This window comes from Platalea leucorodia, assembly GCF_965183815.1.
Source record: "Platalea leucorodia genome assembly, chromosome: 6".
NCBI lineage: Eukaryota > Metazoa > Chordata > Aves > Pelecaniformes > Threskiornithidae > Platalea > Platalea leucorodia.
Genome location: NC_138828.1, coordinates 57,794,405 through 57,821,375, shown reverse-complemented (window position 1 = coordinate 57,821,375; position 26,971 = coordinate 57,794,405). Strand labels below are relative to the sequence as shown.

Below are 26,971 nucleotides of genomic sequence, written 5' to 3'. Positions count from 1 at the left end.
AGAATGGATCCAGCTGTTTACACGAGATTAAGGGCCTACTATTAATTGGCTGAATTGCTGTTAGGTGCCCACTCATCTGCCCTACAGGGACTGAGTATAAGGATTTACAGCTAGTGCAGAAAGCCAGTTCTCACTCATGAATATTTGATCTGCTGTCATGTGGCTGGCAATTACAGATGAGCCACAAGAGGAATGCCCTTTCCAAGAGATTGAAAAAGGCCTGGTTTATACAATGAGAATGAAAAAGATGGAGATAGTGAATGGATTGCCTGCAGCATGGAAGAGCATGCAATCTGTTTATAGGCTATGAGAACACAAGTCTCAGACTCAAATAAAATGAAAAAATTGGACTGGAATTTGTGCCATGGGTCCATACAGATGCCTTATATTTTTTCCTCTTAAAAATTACAGGTCCAATTAACTATTCCTTAATAGTTGCCGTATCTGGTGGTACAGAAAAGAGACAGCTAAAGAGTTACACTTGCAAAAGTCTTAGAACAGATCACTGATATCCAGGAGTACCATCAAAGAGCTCACACAGGAAATATAAATTCCTGATTCCAGTGAAAGTGGAACTGGGAAGAAATCCAAAGATACCATTATATTAAAAAGACTCCTTTTATCCATCTAGAAATGAATAAAGGAGGCAGCAGCTGCTGTTGAATTTAAGATCTCTTTCAGGCCTAGCAACGCTCTTCAATGTGGCCAAACTCAGCCGATATCCATAAGGATGGACACATACAGTCTCTACAATGCAGTTTAGAATTTTTAGTCAGTGTAATCATTTATTTTGTAGACAAAACCCAGATAAGTTATTTTGACCAAAATAAGGAGTCATTTCTATCTGGAATCAGCAAAAAACAGAAATCCAGAAATCCACTCTGACCCTTCAGTCACTTTCTGGATATGACAGCACCATACGTAACAGCTGAGCTTATTATAATACCATAAGAATCAAAAAACACCTAATGTATACCATGTACAGCAGAAGCATTTTCTCTGTTCTACCATACTTAGCAAACTGCTACATAAATTTTGCCCTATAGTATTGAAATTATTACCACAAAAAAGCTAGCAAAATCATTTAATGTGTTTTGTATGATGACCATAACCAGCTGAGAGGATCTGTCCTGATTAAAGCAGCCAGCCCTTCCAGATTTCTCTTACTCATCCCATCACTTGATTCAAACATAACAGTGAAAATAGGAAAGATGTAGTAAATGAATTCATTAGAGCTATAGTTCAGCCAGGAATCATTTTAAATAAATATTATTGAGAATATTGCTGCAGTTATGAGTTATTTTTACAATCTTGTACCATCTGCCCAAACTTCTCCTAAATGAAGTCAAATTTCTGAAAAGTCTCACCTGATATTTCTCATGCAAATGCTGAGCACACTGTTGATTTAGTTTACTCTATAGAAATGTCTCCTGCAAAAAAGAAGCTCCTAATACACCTAAGAATTCGGGTTACAAGATCTTTTGATGTTGGCAAACAAAATTCACACATGGCAAAGACAAGCTGTCGCAGTGAAACGGAAGTCCTCTGAATCACACAAAGCTATTTCAACCACAGCATTGCTACAGAAATTCTGGAATAACAGTGAGTACATCATACACTGCACAGCTGCTCTAACTATTTGTATCACCAGGATAATAAAGGCACCCAAAACAACACTGTGCCTAAAGGACAGCCTTCCATTTCCACAGATCACTGTCATCACCCTTAATTTCACATAGCTTTCCAGGACTCCCTGTGCACTTCAGAGCACTGTCGAAAGGAAGACCTCAAGAATCAGTCTAAATTAAAACTTCTGCATCTTGTCAGGAATCCTAAAGAATCTCAGACACACCTATCACTCATTTACACTCTAGACTCCTCTCTGTTGAGTAGAAATTCATTGTAATGCATTGTCATGCTGCTTCCTCATGTTGAAGTTGTTTCACAAACACTTCAAGCTGGCAGAAGCAGATGTCATCAAAAAAGAAAGCAGCTGTCCTACCCCTCCTCAGCTTGGCTTCTGAACTCCTCCCCACCTCTCTTCCCTCCCTCTTTGTGCCAGCATGACACTTCATGCTGTTACACAATGAATCAGATCAGTCACTCCCAATTTAATTCAGATCAGTTTCCTAATCCAGTATGTCATGGAGCTGAACAAATACTCCTGCCAGGACATGGAAAGGGCACCGCTGAGCTGGAGAATAGCAAGCAGGGAAATAGGATAAGACTGATTTTTTTCAACAGCATTACCAAATTGTATCAACTTAAAATCTACCATGGAACAGTGGTCTGGAACATGTTCTCCAGAGAGGGTGTGGAATCTCCATCCTTAGAGATACTCAAAACTCAATTGGAAATGACCCTGAGCAATCTCATCCATCTTTAAAGTTGGCCCTGATCTGAGCAAGGGGGTGGACTAGAGGTCCCTTCCCACCTGCATGATCCTATGACTCTAATTTGCCTGTCCTGCTCAGACGGCGAGTGGTAAGCCTCGTGCTTACCGCTACGGTCTCCAGCAGGGCAACAGTAACTTCTCACAGGAGAGACAAACTTATGAAAGGTTAGCATGTCTCACTAACTGAACTCTCATTAGTTTTTAACTGCAGATGCTTTAAAAGTTATTTGTTAGTAAGCTGGGCACTAAAAGAGGCTAAACATGAGCTGAAAAGCATATGAATTCTTGTAGAATCCTTTAACCACTGTTCAATCCAAACCCCTTTTGTTTATTAACTTCTGCACAAGACGGTGTACTCATATCTACTAGAGGAGCTTTGCTATAGTAAGATAAAATGTTCCCTCGTCTATCTGTTTCTGGTTTTGAGTCCAGGTGCACAAGTCTGATTGATAGGAAACTATCAGTGTTAATACTCCTGAAATGTTTGTGAAAATGCAAGGTTTTACTGAAAGCTCCTGTCCTACAATTATTGCCATTTATTAAATGAAATCTCATTTTGTAAAAACAAAGCGTGTTTTTCTAGCAGATATATTAAATTGCCAAACAAGCATTAACAAAAAGCCTTGTTCATTTTATGATTTGTTGTAAACAATTATTTCAATTACTTAAATGATCAGTATTTATTTATAAGTAATAATATATTGCATGTGTAGGAGGATGACCTGTGATCCCTAGTTAACATACCAACTTAGAAACCAGAAACCACAGCTTATAAAAGATAATGCACACAGCAAATCATTATGACAACAGGGCTGGAGGCAATCAATCAGTAAAATATGCATTCATAAAATAACCAGTCCTCCTGATTTCCTTTTCTGCCTCCTTCCCTTCTCTGAACTCCTCTGAGCAGCATTGTGAAATATGTTTTTCAAAGGGACATTTCCATGCCCAGATTGTTCTCAGAAATGTTTCTCTGCTTGATAACCTTTTAACTCCGGTCTATCCATAATTCCCCCCAACACACACACTTTGAAAGACGATTCATCTGTGATTTGGAAGAGTTTTCACGGTCACTACATCAGATCAGTGGAGAGGGTGAAACACTGTGTGCAAGTTTGATGCTGCCTGCTATGGCCAACACTGGCTTCACACCCACTGGACCACAGACATCATTCTGGCCAATGTAGGACACCATTGCCCATATCTCTATATTACTTTTCTAGCTTTTAATTTTTTAGTTAATTTCTTAAGCAATCCTTTCCTTCTGTACATTGATTTCTTTACAGATCATACATACCAGTAGTTGTAAACAGCGTCTATTTGTGGGCAGGGAAAAGACAGTCCTCTGAATGGGGGAAAAACATTCTAGCATCTAATTTCTCTGTCCTGCTTTCCCTATATTTTGTTCCTGGTTTGTCCTTCCCCTACACTGCATCTGCCATCTACTGGCACATAACTGTAAAAGAGCCTGGCATCAGAGACAATTTCAGGCCCTGTTATGTAGGGGCCTGTACCTGGCTCCAGTGCCAACCCTAGCTATTGGGAGGGTCAGTGACATGGAGGCTTTCTTAGGCCCACCCACACCAGCTGAGCCATGACATTGACAGAGAAGCTTTCAGAGACTCCATGATTTTTCAGAGACACGTAAGCCAAAATTTGGGGATTAACTTCTGTAGGTATATATAGGTACATAAACTTTATACACAGAAGTTCCTCTAAAGTAAACACATATTCTCTTCTACTTCCCTTATCCTCCTAGCTTCCAACAGTCATGATAAAGAGCTTACCACTTATTAGAGCAACCTCCCTGCCAAATTTTAAGTTACATTGCTTGAATACTTGGAGATACTAGGAACTCTTGGTGATTACAGGAATGCTTCTTCATAAGCAACACATTTTTTCTTTCTGTTTTTGCTCAGGACAGATATTAGGCACAAAAAAAATCTAAATGGTGCCCTCCCCCCCCAAATTATACACATTTGGAGAAAGGGTTATCTGAGAAAACATGTTAATCAACTTTAAATATAGGCATTTTGGCCAATGCCATATCATTACCTATACTTTCCCTAGCACTCCTTGCAAAAACAAACTTTGTATTTGTCACCTTTATACTGTCTCAGCTTGGGACCAAGTAGTAATGGCTCCTAAGGTGATGAGTATGACACCTTGACTTCAAGGTCTGAGTTCTGAGGGACAATGCAAAGTGTACTCTTCTCATCAGCACTTTTTTTTTTGCCTTATAAGTAACAGTTACACAATACTAATGAAAAAACCTCATGAAGTATGAAATTATTCATGAGTAATACAGACTGCAGTGAGAAGAAAGACAAATCTTCAGAAATGCTACTTCTTGAATGTTGTTTCTTCAAGTTTTTCATTTGTTTCTTGGCAAGATGGTCAACGCCAATCTTTCAGAAATATGTGAACATTCCTTTCTTCGAAGTCAGATGTAAACCAGCTGTTTCTTAACTCAATGTCTCACCTGTATCTCATGAAGAACGTGTTCTAGTCATAGGACAGCAGAAATAAAATTTTGTTTCTTGAACAATTATCCTTCCTCAGAGCATGAGTTGGGGTTTGATGATTTGTTTTCTTCTAATTCCTTTCTCCATGCAAATACTCCATTACTTTCTGAATCTGCATGTTGTAGATTTTCTTTGTTCATATGTATCAATTTATTACTTATTCAATTTTCTGTTTGAACTATCTCTGATTTGATTGACTGTCCTTTTACTTAGGAAAAGAATTTAGGTATGTTCAGCACATTCACTGAAACATGGTTTCAATCATGACCTTGCATATAACATCTGTTATTGTACACAAATATTTCCAAAAATACACAAGAACTGTTTACTGCAATTTTACAGATACCTTAAACAGACATTTTTGATACTTTGAATCTCTACCCCATGCATTACACCTGCCAATAATTTCACTTTCTTGTTGCTGTAAATCAGTTCTATTTCACCTTGAATTAGTGCATTATCAATTTGAGGGCAGACTGGAGCTGAAACTGAGTATTTACATTGTGCAGAAAACACTTCACTACATGTTTTTCATGGCGTGTTGACTATCTACCATTAGCAACTTTACCCTCAACGTTTTACTTCTGAAAGAATTAGACCATGCAATTACTATTATTATAACCATTGGTGAAATTACAGCTTACAGAAGGCATATTGACTGGTACAAAGGGCACAATGAAAGAAAAAAGTATTCATTTGTTCTGCTGGTCTGGGCTTTCTTAAGTACCACACACCCTGTGTGTCCCTCAGTTTTTCTGCTAAACAGTAACAATTATATCAATTTCCTTTGTAGAATGCTTTAAATCAACCATGAAAGACACAAAAATGAATAACAGTGGCAGACAGAGCACACTATTTGTGTGGGCAAGCATTCACAACTTTATCACACTCACTTCCCTTCTAATTTTTGTGTTTACTTTTGACAGGATTTGGCTATACATGTTTTGCATTAGCTGGATCTCCAAGGTTGTGTGGTTCAAGTCACAAATGTGCTTACATGAACCACAACAAGATTTAAAAACTGAAGGCTGATTATGACTCGGTTAGGTATTCAAAGGCAGATTTTACAACTGTGTGTTTTCTTGTACATAACCGGTCTGCTGGATTCCCAAGGGCTCAAAGCCAAGACATGGCAACATTTAAAACAAAACACATGTGATTTCAAACATTCTAGATATAAAGCACTTCATCCACTGAACATCACCTCTGCTTTATTCATGATTAAAAAGTCAAAGTTTATAATAAACTGTTTCAAGGCTGATGAATAGAATAGATGGATCTCCTTGATAGACAACCATTGCCAAAACTCCAGCTGGAATAGCTTCTTTGAGTCATGTTAACTTGCTTGATCTAAAGAGGCACCATCAAAAAGAAAGCATATTAAAAGGATGAAACAACTCCCACAGGGTGTGAAAAACCAGACTGCAAACTCAGGAAACAACTGGTAGCCACTTCAGAAGCATCTGAAAGCAGCCTCCACCCCATATGCTTGGGTCATGGCAAGAAATATACTGAATGGAGTTATGAGCAGAACGTAAAAAGACAAGGCAGTGGGGGCGTAGGAGAAAATCATCCCACCTTCTTCCTCAGAGGACTGGTAAGTGATCGTCACCAATGCTGTAGTTTAACTTTTTAAATCAGGTAGCACCAATTCTAATGAAACCATAGCAGATAGGATTATGATAGGGAATTCTAAATGTCCTTCCAGGAGGATTTCTCAATACAGTTACTTCAAAAATTACTCTGAAACTGTAACTTCACAAATGTGTAAAATTTAAACATTTCTTAAAAGCTGCAGAGTGGCAAAGTTATCTGTACAACTACAGTTTGGCATCTCCAGGCAGGAGCATTATAAAAAGACAGCATAGCAGCCACGTCACAGACTACTTATCAGACTGCTTACCCAGAGTTCCTAGCAGCTGCTATTTTGTCTTGGCATATTTACCTGCTTTTGTTACCAAAATTAGGTAGATTAGATTAAAACAAGACTGAAACATGCCAGTGGAGTATTGCCTATCCAAACTCATACATATTCATACATCATTCATGCACAATTAAACCCATTATGGACTTTGCATAATAGATATTGACTTAAATGCATGCTGATAGCTTCCTGTTCAAAGTCTTAAAATAAAAATTCTAGTTAGCTATGTAAACAAGATCTATGTGACTCAGTCAACTTTTTCTCCTGAACACTTCAAAAGCCTCAATTAACTCTAAAAAAGTTTTTATATAATGTCTTGATATTTTTAAAAGTCTAAATATGCACTGTGATAAAAGAAAATCAAATAAAAATTAATTTCACTGTAAGCAGGAGAAACAGAGAACATGGATAAACTTTGAGTGCAGTTCACAAAAGCAGGAAAAGGGAAATAGCCACATCGCTGATCTCGTTCATAGGTTATATAAAACATGACAGACAGAGATCCCCTACTCTATGAAGTTTGATTCTTTTCCATATTCTAAGAGAGGACTTGAAAGCAATTTTCTTCCTCTCCTTCCTTGTATCTCAACTCACTTAAGACCTTTCTTACAACAAGTATCAGTGTTGCACTTGGTGGTAAGAGGTTGCAGACTAATGCTACCCAAAAGGACAAAGACCTTGGATGTTTTAGAAGTCACTAGTTAAGCACATCAACTAGTTTAAGATGTTCTTGCATCATTGGTGTTACTCTTCAGGACTGAGTCATGTACTCTTAGCAGTGCTGCTGGACTGTGTTAAGATGGGTTTTTTTAAGTCTGATTTTGAAGTCGTATTGGAAAGATCTCATCCATTCACCCAAGGAGGAAGAAGTTTCATGCCTTTAAATAAACGGTCTCTTACTATCCAAATTATAAGCAAGTAATAAGCAAGCAAAAAGTCTTATTGCACTTCAACTTTTCATGTTCCATTCTCACACAGGTTTTAGCTGTACTTTCAAACTTTACCTTTACTGGAAAGTAGTATTTTAAAGGTACTGTTATATGTTTTCTTAAAAGAGCAGGCTAGTTGTTTGTACATCCAGTTGCTGGAATTAAATACAGCTTTTTAAATGAAGATATTTGTACTGCTGCACATGATTTTCATTGCAGTAACATACAGAAGAACAATTTTTAAGAGCATCAGTATTGTGGTAGTATTCAGAAATCCCAGTACCTAACTACACTGTGTGTACACAAACACTGAAATGCTCTCTGCCTAGAAACTTAATCTCCTTCAAGTGTTAATGAATGCAATGCTTATAAACACATGAAAGATAAATGTGAAACAGACATAAGTTTGAACATCAGAGCAAAGCTATGTAATGACAGCACACTGGATGCCAAAGATTAGTGTTTGTAACTTTCCTTCTTGTCACTTCTTGTAATGCATTGTTATAATTATTGCTCCCATGGCTGCAGCTGCCAACACAGGCTCCCTCGACAATACCTAAGAATAGACATCTCAGCATCACATGAGTTTCATTTCTTCTCTACTGTGTAAGCAGTATTTGTCAAATTATGCTTTACATAAATTTGAAACAATTGCTCTATAAAACAAAGAAGTATCAATAGATGAAAAATTATGATCAGAGATGCACTGGCAATTAGCATGAAACAGCTGTAATTGACTGGAGGAACAAGTGACAGTGTCAGTAACACTTGTTCTCCATACCTAGTGTATGTTTTGTGATCCTGTATGTTAAAAACAACCATAGTTCCCAAAAAGGCCTACAGCATATGGACATATCCCCGTTCATTATCATCAGAGTCTTTCCACAGTGGCTCTTCTGCTGCTCCTTCAGTATGTTTCTACTTCCCAGATTCCCCTATTCAAGAGACCTAAACCAGGCCTGTCTCTTCCATTTTTGTATCTGCACTCAACAGAAAGTAACTTCGAGCTTTTCATACCAAAAATGAGCTTTCTCCAGATCTCACTGAGAGAGGTTATTGGGGGGGAGGTGGGGGGCTGGGGTGAGAGGGGAAGGGAAGGCATTAAATAACTACTTTATGCAGATATGATGCTTCTTAAAATCATTATTCTTGGCTTTGAAACACATCTGTTTGTCTGCAGTAATTGGGTGCTACAAGAAAAAGAGTAATCACTAAATTCACTCAGTTGCCTACAGAAAAAAAGTATTCTTTTTAAAGAAGAAAGCAGAAGTTAAACTAGGACAACTCAGGTTTAGCAAACTAGATCTAACAAACCAGCACTCTGTCAATCCGCCCTTATGGTTCTTCCTGTGTTTGCCCCTCAGCCTACTTTTTTGGTGTCACCCATGACACACTCTGGAGACATATGATTACTTAAAGTGAAGTCAGATTCTAATGTAACCCTGCATCATTTACAGTCTCACATTGGACTTTCTTCCTGATCAGCCTGCAGGGGCCAAAACAGTTTCCACAAAAAAGATTTTAAAATAAGAATGGAGGGAGGCATTGTGACCTCCAGAGCATAAACCAGGACGTGGAAATCCAGTTCCAGCTTTGACATTAAAAATTCATGGGAGAAGGTTGCTCCTGTGGAAAAAAAACCACACACAAAGAAAAACCCTGACTCTCTAATCTCGAAGTGTTTTGGTTGCCACCCAAAACCAGAGCAAAAACCTGTATGTTCCAAACATTAGCTTAACTTCTGTTCTTTTTAAATTAGCAAGGCAGCTGTCATAATTTACGTCCTGCAAGAAAGATGTCTTCAGGAAAGAAACTGAAAAGGAAAGGCAAAAATCTTATCCTTTCATGACTCTGATTGATTGATTGATTCATGAGCTTTGCACTTTTGACATGCACCACTCACTCTCAAAAGGTTTGTGAAAGTCAAATTCCAAACAAGGCAGAATAAGTGAAGCAACAGAGAAATGGCCTCTTCTGTTGTTGAATGTTTAAACGCATCGATTTATCATCTCAACACACTTTTTACTTATTTTGTTCTATGATTTCTAGAGACAGCAGGCAGCTTAAGGCTGTATGTTATCAGATTCTTTAACTTGAACAACTCTAATACTGAATTGGAGCGGGGGGGACTATAATTAATCATGCACTGAATTAAACAGCATTAATTGAAAATAGTTTTCAGTAGTCTAACAAAGATAGGCACACAGGCTATTTGGATTAAACTGCTCAGCCAGTCTAATGGTCAGTCTCGTTCCACCGTTACCCATGCTGCCTTACCCCCACCCTAACCCTATCCCTATAACCATCTGTACACTTTTTTTCTCGGTAAATTTTCTGTCAGTTTAGTGAGCGTAACTGACCGATCAAGGAATCACACTGGTGCAATGGAAATGGCAGACATATATTGCCTAGAGTGGGACTGTACCTTTCACTGACAACTATATTTTAGACCAGCTTACCTCATCTCATAAAACTTTTTTCATAAGCATCCTATCCCTCCTAAACGGCAAAGCTTTCAGCTCCTTGGTTCTTGTTATGTTAATTGAATCACTTATTCAATCGCCATATACTCTTCCACTGAATTTCACAATGGAGAAATTGGAAATAAGGAGAAATGACAATAAGGAGAAAGAAATCTACCCTCTCTCTTTCCCCCTCCAGAAAGCTCAGAGATCGTGTACATATTAAAAGAAAAAATTCCTTTTTTTCCTTTTTGTGCCATATTTTGATTTTACCACTGTTAAACTCACTGATCCTTTTTCAAATCAAACCCAATGAAAAAAGTGCATGCACATGATACTAATGCTGTGTAATTATGTAAATGCAGAAAACAAGACATGCTGCTTAAGCTTCCCGAGCAGTTTATGTCACTCTGAATACATCCTGCTAATCTAATACCATAAAATATATTTAAAATAGTAACTTTTTTGAAGGAAAAGACTAAAAAAAATTGAAGTTTAATTTAACTAACAGCCACCACACTTTATGCCAATACTATAAATATCCAATGCATTTATGTTGCTACAAAGCATTTAATTGCACCACATCCAGATTGGAGAAATGAGGTACAAGAATTTTGGGCAGCCTTTTTTTAAGAAAATAAGCCTGACTGCCCTAATATCACAGTTTTATTCCATACAGTAGCAATATTTTTTCTAAGAGAACTCTATTGCAGCTGGCTTATCATGGCAGAAATGTTGTGAATAGCTTTGACAGACAGGAGCTCTGCAATGAGAAGGTCATAGGCTTAGTTTGGATCTTCCCTTGTCTGATTAGACAGAGAGTATTTTACTGCAATTGGCTCTAGTCACTGACTGATTTTCATTCCCAAATACCTGTCATCACCGTCACTGATGCATTCAGGAAGAGCAAGACTACAGCCAAACAGCATGATGTGTTGATAGCAGCTGAGACGATTGAGATAACTGAAGAACTTCAGGAACTTTTCCATTTCAATACTTTTGACAATGGAAAAAACTGAAGTTATTGTGGTGTAGTTATATGGCAGCATTTGGCACTGGCTGTTGGTGATATTTATGCAGGCACCTGTGAAATCAAAACAATATATTTAGAATAAAAGTATCACCATTTAATAGTTGGTTCAAAGCATATATTGAATTGACTAGTCAGTCCATATAATATATAAGCAATGCCTGTACCTGACAGATAAGATGACATTCCGTAATGCTATCATAATACTGTCAAAAAATAAGTGTCTAAGAAAAAAAGGAATGTGGAGAAGCTTGGTAGCTTAGTTTGGAAAACCAAATAAACTCTTAGACGTTTTCACAATCCTCTGACTCTCTACAAAACTGGACTAGAAATAACACAAAACAAATTTCTTTCTGACACAGGTTGGATGAACACACCATAAGAATAGCCTGGATACAGCCAGCCTTGGCTGAAACTAGGAATGGAAGTCATACAAAAAAATTAAGGCTAATTGGGTCCTGAAGCTGCTCTGGTTTTGGTGTCTCCATGAAGTTTCTCTTTTTGCTACCATTCTACTTTGCAGCTGGCTTTTGTGCCAAAATCATTAACTTGCTTACCTATTTTTCCCAAGGTGATGGTTTTACCTCCACAGTCCTTCTTCCCTATCCTATCAACATAGAATTATCTGATTTTACAGATTGAACACCTACCCTGTCCTAAACTGTTGTCCCATGCTCGACCTACCAGAACAACCTTTCTGTGCTGATGTCCTGTCACGTGCAGTAGGCTCGCTCAGCTATGCATGATCAGCAGGTTAACCTACTACATGAAGTTCTTAAGAGTGAGTTTCACAAGCCATACACGAAATGCAGAATTTTCATCAAGAACAAACTATTAAAATCTAATATTTATGACAGCTCCCTACTTTGATGAAGGCCTTTCTAGGCCATCTACTCAGGTTCTGGAAGCATTTTTTTAACACTCAGAGCATATCCACATTATATAATAAGCACAGACCTCAGCCCATTCTCAAGACCAGACTCCGCCACTGATCATGCTGTAAAGAAATCAAACTCATGCTAAATGACCATCCCAACTCTAGCTTTCTGAAAGGGGAAAACTCTTGAGCACATTCAAGCCTTAGCACTCCTGTTCTCATTATCTGAACAAACTGGGCATAGGTAGCACCAAGTGGGGTAGATCCTTTCCATCATCAGATCTTTTGGGACTGGCTTCTTCCAAGAATTGTGTGGGTTCTGACCTCCTGACTTGATAAAAGCTGGGGATGTAAAGCACACAGGAGACAGTTCTAAGGGTTCAGCAAGTCTGTCTCTTCCTCACCCTTCAGTCTAGATACAGTCTTCACTGTCTAAATGCACTAGTGGCAAATTCTGTTATCGATGGACTAATACAACCTCACATAAGAGCAGGGAAAGCAAAGCATCATGAAGAAAAATTTCATTAGAGCTTTTTCAAGTTGCAATGTCTTTGAAGGTATGGACAAAAAAGGTGGGTTTCAAATTTTATCTAGACTTGGTGACAACCAATCCTTATTTTTCCAGTGCCTGATGAGTATACTCAAAGTTCCCCCCTTTGTCTTCTCTCTCTCCAGAAATCTCAACAAAAACTAAGGAATTGAATCTTGCCCCACTGAAATAAAAGCAAGTCTCTCCTCTCATTCTAATCAAGCTAAAAGGATGTCCATCCATGTTAAGATTCCCCACCTCCCAGTACTGCCAACAAGAAATCTTAGCACCAGCGTACACCCATTTTCTGCTACAATCTCTCCTCACTCACACAGTACAGTGACTAATGGATCTGTTCATCCAGGAACCACATTTTTCCATGTAATTCAGGGACAGATTCTCCATTCAGAATTAAAAGTAAATGCTGGGAGATCAGCAAAAGAGTGGTGACCCTCCAAATTAAGAGAACTTTCAAAACTGCAGAGTCGAGTTTTCAAAAGTGACTATATGAGTTAGTACCACATGCCAGTGATTTTCAGTGCAACTTCTGTTCTGAAGCTGTACAGGTATTTTTGAAAAATACCACCAGGATGATCATCAAATCTACCTGTTAGGCTGTGAGACCAAAATCTGGTGATACTAAAATAGCTTTCCAGAGAAAAGGGGAAAGGGAAAAAAGGTGGACGGAAGGGAAGGAAATTCACTTCAGAATCACAAAGCTTTCTTTTAAAAGATGCCATCTCTTTAACGACTACTCACTTTGTGACTTTTGCATAGTATCTTGACCTGCTATAAAAATGTAAAATCTCCCTCCATTTTTTGCATTATATTTTGTACTTGAACAAACTCATTGCCATTTGTTTGTACTGCAAAGATTATTTTTAACAACATTTTTATTGCTTGGGAAAGCTTAACAAGAAGACACAAAAGTTCTGATTTAAAGATTAAAAATATTGAAGGTTTTACAGCAGAAATTCTTTAAATTGCTAACCTCCCCACAGTTACCTCTTGCCTACATTCTTTTGCTGATGCTGGGACTACATTTTTCAGTAACTCTTGTGATAAGAGGATAGCATACCCAGGCAAAATTCTGGGTCTCTCCCACCCACAAAAATTTCACACTGAAATTATTTAAATGAATCAAATTAAACTGGGGGCAGGGGGGACTCATAGGGCTTACACAGGTGGAATTTCAACAAAATGATTCACAAAATCATCATGTGTCTCCTGAGCCACAATTGCAAAATAGTCCCTGCCATGCCATGTGCCAAGAAGCAGTGACATTTTGGCTGAGATCATGTGCATGGGCTGCTTTAGACCTTTTAAAGTTCACACAATCCTGATAGAGAAGAGCTAAAGTTCCTTGGAGCTATCTGATCTTTTAGGAGTACCCAGTGGCTGGACAACACAGCACTGAGTTCAACATTCATGACCAAGAAGATGGAATTTTATAGCAATTATACAAGAATTTTTAAAACAAAGAGAGATGGAAGGAGAGACTAAACCCAGGACCTGTCCTTGCAACAGAATCATGATCCATCTTGAGTTCCATGAATCTTGCCTTCCTGCAAAATGACATCAGTTCAATATTAAACTCAGGCACCTTCATATCCTGGAAGACTCTTCTGGAAAGCAGGTGCCTGGGTTAGAACCTCATCTTTTTAACACAGGTCCTCAATTCACCTCTTCTATTTTTTTGTTCCATCGTTCCCCCAGCAAGTCAATTACAGTGCAACAGGTGAGTGTCCCATACCCTCCACACCGCTGAGTCAAAAAGCATAATTTCAAGGTAATAGCAATTGTTGTATCACAGTGTTATATACATCCTGGATTCTCACTGCAGTAGTAACAAGTGCTACAGTCTCAAAAACCTTCTCTGGTAAACTAAGGAAAGCTACCTTGCGTTTGTACACATGTAGTTCTCCACAGGACTAATGAGCTCAGGAACAGCACCCCACTGGCTCACTTACACCCCATGGAGCTGCAGAGCACAGATGCATCAGCCCTCTCCAAGCTAGCCCACAGACCTCTAACCCTGCAGCAGGCAGACATATCCTTATTGCTTTGCAGGGGACCTCTCCAGTTCCACACAAGTGCGTAAGTTGGTCATACTTTGAGTAACACAGTATTTCAGAGCAAGGTTGTTTCACCTAAGCTGAAACCAGAAGAAAACTCAAAAATTCTCTATTCTGATCATTTGCACAAAACAAGTGCCTCCATTAATTCTTGCATCAAGCCCAATAGTTTGTGATAGACGGAACACGTCTTTCAGAGAGGCAACTCTGCTCAGTGCCAAACTGCTCTGTACGTAGGCAAACAGTGATACAGACACAGCATTCTAAAGAGCAAGGAATAATTTATTTTAAAGGACATTAAAAGCAGGAGAAAAGCTATTTAAAATACAAGCAAAAGGGACTGCTTGTTTAGTAGGTATTTAAATAAAACATGAAAGAGATAAGGTAAAAATATATTTTAGTAAAAATAACAGTATTCTTTTTTGTTCCAAATAAAAAGAAAATCTGAGTAATTACACTGACAAACAGCCACAGATATAAGAAAAGAATGCAGTGCACCTCAAACTGCATAACTATTCTACCAAATTGCTAAATTCTGTTCTCTATGTACAGGCTAAATGCATTTTATAAACTATATGGCCCTGCAGTGCCAGAATGCTAATCTGACTGATGGTATAACATACTAGTACTAAACATGTTACAAACCAAGCAGTAAGCAGACCAGAGAAGGAGATAAATGCCAAATACACACAGAAAAGCCTCAACCTATTTATTTCTCTTCTCCAGTAAAGATTCATTAATTATGGGGAATACAAGGCACATAAACTAGTTCTGGCAATACCTAGGTGGGGGAAAAAAGAGCAGTGAATGGGAATAACAACATGTGCAAAAGCTGTTGATCAGAACAGCATGGTTCCTAATTATATGGGTCATTTCTGACATTCATCTAAATTAAGAGTTTTCTGTTTATCACCAGCTATCACCAGATGGACTGAACTGGTAAAAAAGGGCCTCCTTCTACTACAATTGCAATGCAAGTCTACAGTTTCATATTCAGTGCTGCTGAAACTAATTTAAACAACGTATTTTCCCTTTCCCTCTCTTGTCTTCAGAATGTTCGCAGATTGCACTACCTATGCATCTGCACAAAGTGAACTGAACTAGAGGACTGAGCTGACTGAAAATAACCACCCACATTCTTTTCCAAAAGGCAATGTTTATGGCAGCCCCAAAGAAATGCAACCAGAACTGCAGCTTAAGCTTGCTTAATCATTTTTGTTTTAAAACGCTCAACCATCCCTGTAATGATAAGGTCACAATTCCTCACCCAGCAGTGGTTGTTGATTCTGGATGTTTTTGAGGCCATGCAATGAAGTAGCTCTGGACACTAGCCTGCCTGAAAAAAACAGCCTTTCCTCTCCTGCCATACTTTTTAATTTTTTGGTGGGCACAGGGGGGAAGAGAGAAAGAGGGAAAAAAATAACTATTTCACTTGGATCAGATCATTGGGTTGAATAAGCAAACACATTTGTTCTAGGACAAGAGAATGGGCAGTGCAGTGGCAGGAACCAGTGGGTACGATCAGAGCCTGCTCACAGCAGCTGAAGCAGTGCTTTTGCAGAATGTGTCCTCGCTGCCCAGCACCATAAAGCACTTTGGAAGGGTTAGGAATATTTGAACTGCACCATCAGAGTCAATTCCTGTTTGATGAGAAACGGAAGAACATCTTTACTCTAAAAATGGGTTAATAAATTTAGTGCAACTCTGCATTCTGAATGCATCCATTTTCTAACTTGAGCTATAAAAACAGATCTGGGATCTTTTCTCCTGACATCAGCCATTCTAAATATAATGCAGTTAAATGATGCCTTGAGGTAAAGCTAACGTGAACTGGCCTAGATACTAGCTAGGGTTTATTTTTACTAGAATTGTCGTAGTAGATCTGCAAAACAAGCCTCTGTCTCAGCTATGCAAAGCATAACATGGTATATGAGAGTGCTTGAAGAGGAAAGTATACAGCCTGATTTTCATATCCAGGTCAAGTTTGCTGGTATTTCAACTAGAAAATAATCTTTTTAATCAAAGCAACTTTTACAGAACATCTTTAAGAAGCTTATAGAAAACGAAACAGTGTTCAATTTGCAGCACCAATCACCACCCACTTCATTACAAAGCTTAGCTTAGTACACTCCCAGTACTAAGGAGTTGCATGGTTGCAGTCCATAGATTCATTGGTAAAGCCTCAGTAAACCCAAGGAAAAACAGCAACATTCACTTGGCTCTTTCATAGCAAAAGCTCTACCAATGTGGAATGAAATCTCATCGTCAATCCTAAAATGTCTTGAAAACTTCTGGGAATCCCATTAAAAAGAGCAAAACGAAACCACACCCACCCATTCTAACTTACAAACTTGTCTAACTTGCCTACCGCAGCAATTTGCAGACTTCTTGATACAGGAATGACCTTCGACAAACCAATTCTTTTTCCAATCCCAAGTTGACATGTTCTCCTGACCTTAAAAGGATCTTGTGACTCTGCTTGATTTCACAATCTCATATGTAAGACATATGAAGCTATAGAATGCCTTTTTTACCTCCTCTGTCCTGTTGCTATTGAATATCCAGATTGTCATGGACTTTTGCTCCAGATCAAAGGAGCACAGCATTCCACCTAGCATCTGGTCTTTTCAGCAAAACTTCTTTCCAAAACTCATTACTGTCTTCAAAAAATTTAATACTTCTTTTAATTTACTATGAAATCTTGGTACATTTTTCATTTCAATTAAAACAGAAGATGGACAGGTTTTCTTGGCCTTCCTCCAGCTATGAATTTCTCATGTACAGTCCACTTGGACTGAACATCTGATATTGCATTTCAGATGTTTTCGCTGTAACTCAGAAAAAGTGCCCCAATAAATTACTTTCTTCTGACACACTTCAATAGATGCCAGGAACTAGGATCCATCCTTTGGAATCCACCCAGCAGGGAAATCTACAAACTGTTTTCTCCCTAGTTGAAGTATCAGGAGTTAAAATCAACTACTTCACAAGAAAAGCATAGTCTCTGCAATTTTTTCACATGAACGCTGGCTTGAAAACACGATTTCCACAACCCACGGCAGCCTCCGTTTCCTGACGCGAGGGACAGTTGGCTGCCCAGCGCGTACGCCGGGTGACTGTTCCCTTCTCAACACGTTCTCAGGCCCTCCCTTGCATTTTTTCCACACTCCTAGAAAAGTTGCGTATTTGTTCTCTTCCAGGACACATTATACCATAACAGAAAACATGAACCAATCCTTCCAGAACAGCACACAGTCATATTACACTACTGAAGAAAATAAAAAGGATACATACACATTCTGAAGGAAGAACGTCAACATTTCTACAACTAGGAAGAGCACTGGTTGGGTGCTCTTTTAACTCCTTGGAAAAGTACAGTTAAACACAGGATAACAGATCTTAAGAAATTTAAGAAATTAATTATATGATAAAAGATTAATAAAATCAAAGTAGTAGTGGTGCGGTACTCATAAGCTTTAACACTACAAGAAAAGTAAGGTCTGGAGGAAAAGATAATTTTTATTAAAACACCTGATACAGATAAAGTATTATTAGCATTTCTGTCAAAGAAAAACTCAGCCGACAGATTATAATGGTTTATGAGTGTCTTCTGGTCTTGATGGTTCCACCAATGGCTAAAACATATCACACCACCCTCCGGCCAAAAGCTTTCACTGTATTAACTACTGGTTTGTCTCTCATGGATATAATTAATTTCTCATAACTAAAATAAAATTGATATATAATTTCTCTCACTTTATTTCCCTGGGTTTTGCTTCCTCTTGTATGATTTAGTGAGAGGATTATGTCCAGCGAAACTTGCCTGTTGTTCCCAGCTTTCTCAGTAGCAGGTGTAAGTGGCAAGAGGGGGGCTGCAGGGCGGCCTCTGTGAGGAGTGGCCGGGGCTGCCCTGTGCTGGACACGGCCAGTTCCAGCCGGCTCCAACCGACCCACAGCAGGGCACAGCTGAGCCCCGCAGCCATGATGGCAGCGCCTCAGGGAAAGCATGTTAAAAAAGGGCAAAACGCTGCACAGAGGAGTGAGAGCGAGGAAAAAAGAAGTGTGACAAATAATGCTGTGAACACTAAGGTGAGAGAAGAAGGAGGGGAGGAGGTGCTTCAGGGGCCAGAGCAGAGATTCCCCTGCAGCCCAGGGAAGAGACCCTGCTGGAGCAGGTATCCTCTCTGCGGCCTGCGGAGGACCCATGCTGGAGCAGGCTTATCCTGAGGGACTGCAGCTCACAGAGAGGACCCACACGGGAGCTGTTCTGGAAGCACTGCAGCCCGTGCAGGGACCCAACACTGAAGCAGGGGAAAATGGGAGGAGGAAGAAGCAGCAGAGAGGAACTGTTATGGACTGACTGCAACCCCGTTCCCCATCCCCCTGTGCCGCTCACAGCGGTAAGGAGGTAGAAGAGATGCGAATGAAGGAGTGAAGTTGAGCCTGGGAAGAAGGGTGGGGTTGGGGGAAGGTGTTTTCGTTCTTGTATTTGCTTCTCACCACTCAACTCTATTTTCAATTGGCAATTAGTTCAATTAATTTTCCCCAAGTCGAGTCTGATTTGCACCTGATGGCAATTGGTAAGTGATCCCCCTGTCTTTACCTCAACCCAAAAGATTTTTCATCTTTTCTCCCCTCTCTGTCCTGTTGAAGGGAGGGAGTGAGATAGCAACTGGGTAGATATCTGGCAGCCCTCCAAGGGCAACCCACCGTAGTCTAATAAAAATATTCTTTCTTTTCAAATTCAAGTAACATGAAAGAATAACTGAAAACACTAAAACAATTCTACAAAGGAGATTTAGTTTCAACTCATGCATTGCTGTACTGTCTCTTGAAATCTTTTCTTTAGCTAGCCCAGATCTCACCTAGCCATGTCAGATTTGCATAATTTTTATGTGCTTCTCACTGCATGAAGGTGTCCGTAACGGGGAAGATAAACCCCATGCCAACCAAGCAGACCTTAAATAGAGACACTGGACTCAGAGTCATGTGGAAAAATTCCAGTGAAGTTGGGAGAGGAAGCGCGAGAGAAGGGGAAATTGTAGGTCATCTTTCTGTATGGAAGGCTAGACAGAACCAAGGAAGAGACAGGGACACACCAAAGATGCAGTAATGGAATTAGGTCCTTTGGATAGTTCCTACTACAGGATAAAATCCTGATCAGTCTCTGTGTCGGGCTACATAGATTATAAGGGTATAAATTGGCGGATGACATAACATGGACAGAAAACCAAAATCAAGCTGTGGAAGGAAATAGCTTTAAAAAAAATCCTAAGTCTTCAATTCTTTTCAAGTCTCATCAACATCTTTGTATCATTTGTACTATTTCCTTCAGTATAGAATTCTCAATTCTTCCAAAAAGTACTCTCTTGGCTCTTCTGCAGCTGTTTGAATCACAGTTTGAAATCAATAAAGAAAATTCACAGACAGTTTGGACATACTACTCAAAATATACTAGTCAAACTAAGTCACAATTTTCTTCATACTTTCAGGTTGGATCCAGTTTACTTGGCTTTGTTTTTAAATCAGCCAGTTAAAGATCAATTTTTTTTTTTCTTTTTCTGCTTTCCCTTAATATTTCCCTTTCAAGACTCCTGAAAATGCTTGTTTTTCAGACATCTGTGCTAAATTTGCCATTGTAAATCGTGAGACAAAGAATGCATTTCATTTCTTCAACAATGCCAAGCTCTTCAGTGTTTGAATGATTCTTGCCATCTGCTGGAGACCCCTGCTTTCTTCTTCCCAGAATCTCTCTTATTCTGGATGCAGTGGAAATTAGTCTTTACATGACTTAACCTCCCATGTAATCACATTTCCTTTCATTTTTCATCTTTACCTTCCCTTCACTTTCTGTATTACAATGTCAGCTTCATTCTATGATTTCCACAATCTTGTATTGTCAATATAGCTCTAATTTTCAGACAGTTTGTATGTCCCTATTTATATACTTTCTCCCGTACCCAAGACATAACAATCATTACTTATAATGAGTGCAATTATAATGAGTGCAATTTACCTTTCAACACATCCCACCTTGCTTGTGTTTCTTTGTTCTTTTCTTCTACTTGGATTTCAGCCAACTTGTCTGCACTTAAAGGCTTATGGTTTAGATAAGATTTTAAAAAATTGTTTACACAAGAATTTTAAAAATACTTGTGAGGGCATAGGCTATTCAGACACAAATAATTTGTGCCTATTTTAAAATTTATAGTAGCTGGGGGGGTTTTTTGCATTGTTGTCTTAGGCCTAAAGAACCATTACACTTTTACATCACTTACCCCTCAGTTCCATTTTTTCCCTCATGGAATGCCGAAACACTTAGAATACAAATACTGCAGATGCATTTTTATCTAAATAACATACTAAACAGTTGTTGCAATCAGGGTACCTAGTCATCCTTCCAAAATTAAATCTATCTAAATGAGAGGATAACATATGCTTTATAAGCAGTTCAAAATTATATATGTTAATGAAAATATTACAAATAAAAGGAGTGTTCTTAACTTTATTTGCCTATGTATTTGGAAGCACTAAACTGAATATTTGAGACTTCTACATGAAGATTTAACCTCTTTCATGGGATATCCGGAATGAGATATCCAGCTCTGAAAGGCACTGAACATGCACAATGCACAAAGTATTACATTAAAGCTTCATCTAATTAGAGGTGCACTACTCTAATAAGCACTAGTTGGATGTCTCAAATCAGAGGTCACAGGCTTGGGAAAAGTGGCAGAGCCTCTCTGGCAGACCATGGGTAATTAAGGGAATTCCTAAATTTAGCATTGTGCTCAAGATCCTCATAAGAAATTGCTTAAAACTCTTCATATCCCTGCATGTGGGGATAAAAAGGTAACCACAGAATAAATGGACAATTTCTTCAGAACTACTGAGCACCAGCAGACCCGATTCAAATCAACAGGGGAGGCAGGTGCCAACTACTTTTTGAAAAGCACTGACTTTTGCGTATTTGGAATTTCCATCTTGAGGCTAGACAGCTTCTCTACTAAGAGAATCTTTTAAGCATGTGCTGAAGTGCTTTCTGAATAGGGATGAACTTAGCATATGCTCAAGTGTTGTTCTAAATAGTTGCCTTCCCTTTTTAAACGTGTCACTCTCTTGACCTCTGTAGCTCCTTAAGATTCAATGTGAGCCAAGACACATTGTCACCATTATACTGGAAAAATAAAAACCTTGCTAAAGAGACATCTGTAAATGAAGCAGGTTCCAACTTCTTCATGACAAGGAAAGTGGCGTGAAAGAAATTAAAGTAACACAATGAATGAAGAACAGCTGAACACCATTTACTCATCTCTGGTTCCTGCTAGGTTTCTTTTCAATTGCATATATTCCTTTTGTATCTACTGAGTTACATTTGCACAAAATCAAAACAATGTTTCAAACTTCCATTCAAACTGACGCCTAAAAAGGAATATCATGTACATAATACATGTCATCTGCCTTTGATTAGCGCAAAACTTATGTTAGGAAAATAGACACAATTCACTTCTGCAACTGTATTAAATATAAGTAAAGTATTTTAGGATATCAGATAGGAGTAATTTTAAGAGCGATTCCATGCAAAAAAAAGAAGTTATAGGCAATAAGAAGCTTATTTTATAAGACTCTCATGATTCAAAAGCATTTATTTCTTAAGTTTCAGGCTGTAGAAGTTTTACTAACAGCTCCTATGGAATCAGTGCAGTTGGTGCTTTCATCCTGAACCCAAGTATGTAAATAATGGGACAAATAATACAAATACAGTTAAGAAATGCTTTCTTAGAACAGAAGTTCTCGAGCATTTTCATAATAGAGGCCACATCTTTATGGATTATCACACATGCACCTCCTTTCCCCCCAGCTGTTATTTTTCATGCCATATCGCAATTTCACAACATCCCTAAGGCAGTTACAGCAGTTGTTTTTTTCCTGCTAAAACAACATACTGGGGGATTATGTCACTGTGACAGTTTACTTTTACAATCTCACCCCAGCTATTTACCAAATAGCCCAAAGGTTTCTTCACTGATGTACACCAGACTACATTTTCCATTGTCTTACAACTAAAACCAAGGTTCTCTTACACGACTAAAGTATTCCTTTATTATATATTCACTTCCTTAAAAAATACCATAAAAAGCTATAGTTTCAAGATTAAAATTAATCTCTAATATTTAAAGATGGATACTTAACGAGGAGTAAATTATTCTACAGCTATCTTTCTCTAATCCGATACCAACTACTACCACACAGGTTATTTGCCAAAAGAAGTCACAAGATCAGTCTTTAGTTTGTTGCTGTCTCCCACTTATATCTGCTCTCCATTAAAGAAATGCTAAAACTATAGAGGGTTGCTCTATCACAATCATTAAGAGGGACAGATTCTCCCCATCTTAGGTTGTTACGGTGATTATATTGGTCACTCCAATGAGCAAGTCAACAGAAGTGACTGTGGATGGAGAAAATATTCTAGAGCCATACGAGATTGCTTAGAACCTTAATCATCCTTCATGACCCATCCATTTTGACTCTTTATTCACTAGATCACTGAAACTCAAATATCCACAAACTTATTCCCACACTGCATACATTCCATGGTCTGATGCAGCTAAATTGTCCCTTTTACACCATAGCAAAATAGTTAGATCATTTATCACCTAAAACATGAAGATTTGTCAAAAGATTTCACAAATTTAATTTTAACAAACTGTTTTTGCTATAAAACATGTTAGACGTCACAAAAAAAGAGATTACTCTTTCAATACTTTGAAACAAGGTCTTGTCAGCAAGGACCCATGCTGGAGCAGGCTTATCCTGAGGGACTGCAGCTCACAGAGAGGACCCACACGGGAGCTGTTCTGGAAGCACTGCAGCCCGTGCAGGGACCCAACACTGAAGCAGGGGAAAATGGGAGGAGGAGGAAGCAGCAGAGAGGAACTGTTATGGACTGACTGCAACCCCGTTCCCCATCCCCCTGTGCCGCTCACAGCGGTAAGGAGGTAGAAGAGATGCAAATGAAGGAGTGAAGTTGAGCCTGGGAAGAAGGGTGCGGTTGGGGGAAGGTGTTTTCGTTCTTGTATTTGCTTCTCACCACTCAACTCTATTTTCAATTGGCAATTAGTTCAATTAATTTTCCCCAAGTCGAGTCTGATTTGCACCTGATGGCAATTGGTAAGTGATCCCCCTGTCTTTACCTCAACCCAAAAGATTTTTCATCTTGTTTTCTCCCCTCTCTGTCCTGTTGAAGGGAGGGAGTGAGAGAGCATCTGGGTGGGCATCTGGCAGCCAGCCAAGGTCAATCCACAGCAATGTTGTCCAGTTCGTTTAAGTATCTACTTTAAGAATAAAAGGGTTTGTGTCATGATAGACCCTATGTTAAGCAGAATTAATATGTAAAACTAGTTATTATCCAGAAATTATGTAAAGATAGTAGAAAGTGCTAGGTAACTTAGTTTTGAAGATTGTTTTGTCACTGGTAGGTAAGTAAAGCTTCCACATCTGTGCTGAAGTGTACCAAAGCTTTAACGCATATGATACAAGAGCACAGAAAAACACAGAACAAGATGGGTCATCCTATTTCTACTTAGAAAGTATGTACATCATTTAAGGGCTGGGACAGTTCAAGATCTCTTTAAAGCTACTCGGTTTGTAAGATCTTTTGCTCAAAATGAGCTAACTCCTTTTTAAACTACTGAAAGAAGACTCTATTTCCCTATTTGCATGTAAGTTTGGGTTGTTAAATAACTGTGTTGGGCTGGACTCCGTTAAAAATGCTAAAATTGCCAGAACCAAGATTGATAATATACACTTTAAGTTCCTGATGCCTCTGCAAATTAAAATTAAAGTCAAGCTAAATGAGCTCGTTCAGCACATCTTTTGCAGGCTTGTTTCTATAAGAACTAACCTGTGGTTAGTTCCAGTTTGGCATTCAAAGCATTTTGCTTTGAGTCATCTAAAGTGTTTTGAAAACCAAATTTCACAGAAAAAAAAAAATTTCCACGGATTTTGTAACATCCACACTGATTTGGTCTAAAGGAACCTTTTCCCTTTCTAGAACTGCCAAAACCACAATAGATTAATTCCCAGCTAGCACAGGAACAAGTTCTTCAGTGATAGAATCATCACTCCATGACACTGTCATTTCATTGGCAACTGACAAACTATCTAGTTGTTCCATGGAAACAGAAAGCTCATACCTGAAAGTATCCATTAAGCTCTCAGGAAGTGAAGGAAAAGACAATGGGAATACGTAACTCTACACTCTGTTGTAAAAGCACAATATTACAAACAACTGCCAAGAGCAGGTTCCCCATTTCTAACAGTCTCTATTGACAAGACCAGTATGTCATTGAGGAGCTGACCAATATTTCTATCTCAAGACTGCTACCACAGTCAATAAATTTTGGTAAACACCGTGTCTGCAGCCGATGCAAAAGAAAAAGTGTGTGCAAACAGCAATATCTCCAGTACCAGAATGTAAAAATGACAAAGGGATGGAAAACAATGTAAAAATAAGCTTCCCTTCAATCTGTGAAAAATAAAAATCTCTCCTTTGCTAGAATCGAGATTCTCTACAGTACACTGCAAAGTGGAAACAAGGATTAAGAAGCACTTAAGTAAAAGCACTAATAGCTTTTCTTTTAGGTGATTATGGGCATAAATGACGCTGCAGATTTTGGGAAATCTGGTTTATCAGAAGCACTTTACACATGAAATGTAATGTCTTGATCCCTAAAGAAAGGTTTAACAGGAGTGCCTTCATACATACAGCACAAAGACGTAACCTCAAGTGGAGTAGTATTAAGTTTGTTACATTTACATGTGGGTAGATGTTTGACAAACTCGTGTCTCCTGAGGGCTGACACTCATGTTTCAGTAACAGCCATGGTAGCCTAAAGATATAAGCAAGGTACTGTCAGTAAGTTTCTTACAGAGGGTCGTGACTTTTCTTAGGTCAACTGACACAGTCAGAAAAACATTTCACAAGACAATTGAACTGATGCAATGGCGCGGTACTGCTTCCTCTCAGCCGTGTGCGCTTGCCATTTCCTGTAAAACAACTTTGGTGCCAAACCAGCCAAGAGCTCACTTAGCCAGTGTTAGAGCTGAGGCAGCTCATCGAGGAGACAGCAAATACCAGCGCATAAAAAGAAGCGTACAGCACTGCGTGGCTCTGAGCAAAGGGAACGGGGACACCTTCTCAGCACCGCTAACCTCCAAATGAAGCCCAGGTGACTTGTAATAGCTTATGTGGGGAAGAGGGAAACAAGCTTTTGAACAGCAAACCCCATCTGCAGATCTGAAATAGAAGTCAGACTCCAAGACTAGCTGAAAACAATTGCTCTGCATTTAACTTCGTTCAGCTAATGAATTATACAATTTGAAAGGAATGAGTGATTCTCAACTCCCCCTTGGGCTCCACAGGTACCAAAGGGAGAGGTGATAAGGCTACTGACCACCTGCAGTAGAGAGAAAAACAATTCATTATCTCCCAGGTCACAGAGAGGGGATTAGCCATGAGGGAAATAAAACTCATATTTTAGATCAGAGTTGAAGTGTTATCATAATTTTTTTAAGGCAATCTGTACCAGCTGCTGTACAGTGGAACACCACATCCAGTCTGCACCACACACTTCTTGCTCAGAGCTTAATGCAGTCATAAATTCCAACACAGTTATTCTCCTGACCAAAGAATATTGCAGAAGGCTGGACTCTTCAGCAAGCCACCTCATTTTTTGGAGCCTCAGTTCTTTCACCGAGGTGCTTCCAGATGCTGCCCTTCTTGGCTGAGGCACGTACTTGCTGCTTTAATCCCTTGGGCAGGCACAGCTGAGAGCAGGTAAGCTCATTAGCCAAAGCTGAGGCTGAACACCTACCCCTCATGAGGTGTGAGCTGGCCTGTATTCCAGATCTGGTATTTTGATTAGACATTTCCTAATTACAGGATTCTTTAGTGAAATTGGAGACATATTTCTAAGAACCTACCGTTAAATAAACAAAAGGCACAAAATGGAATTAATTTTAGGATTAGATCTATCATTAGAGACTATTTTCCATGGCATATTAGGTTGGACAGGATTTTGCTATTGTTTTGAAACATGTGCATGAGTTTAGTACTCTTGATAAGCTTTGTTAAAAAAAAATAAAAATAAAAATAAAAAAATGGTAGCTTCCACAGGACCTAGCAAGCATCCAGATGGTTTTGGTTAGTTGTTTTTGTGGGGT

The 26,971-nt window shown here is 38.9% G+C and overlaps 1 protein-coding gene across 1 annotated transcript in view; it reads right to left on the bottom strand.

Moving 5' to 3' along the window:
- CORIN (corin, serine peptidase) overlaps positions 1 to 26,971 on the bottom strand; it is a gene marked incomplete at both ends in the record, with an annotated part of 155,267 nt that overhangs the window by 88,526 nt on the left and 39,770 nt on the right. Inside the window, one exon of the mRNA XM_082315508.1 lies at positions 11,109 to 11,319. Within this exon, the coding sequence (XP_082171634.1) occupies positions 11,109 to 11,319 (211 nt within the window). The remainder of the gene's footprint in view (positions 1 to 11,108; positions 11,320 to 26,971) is intronic.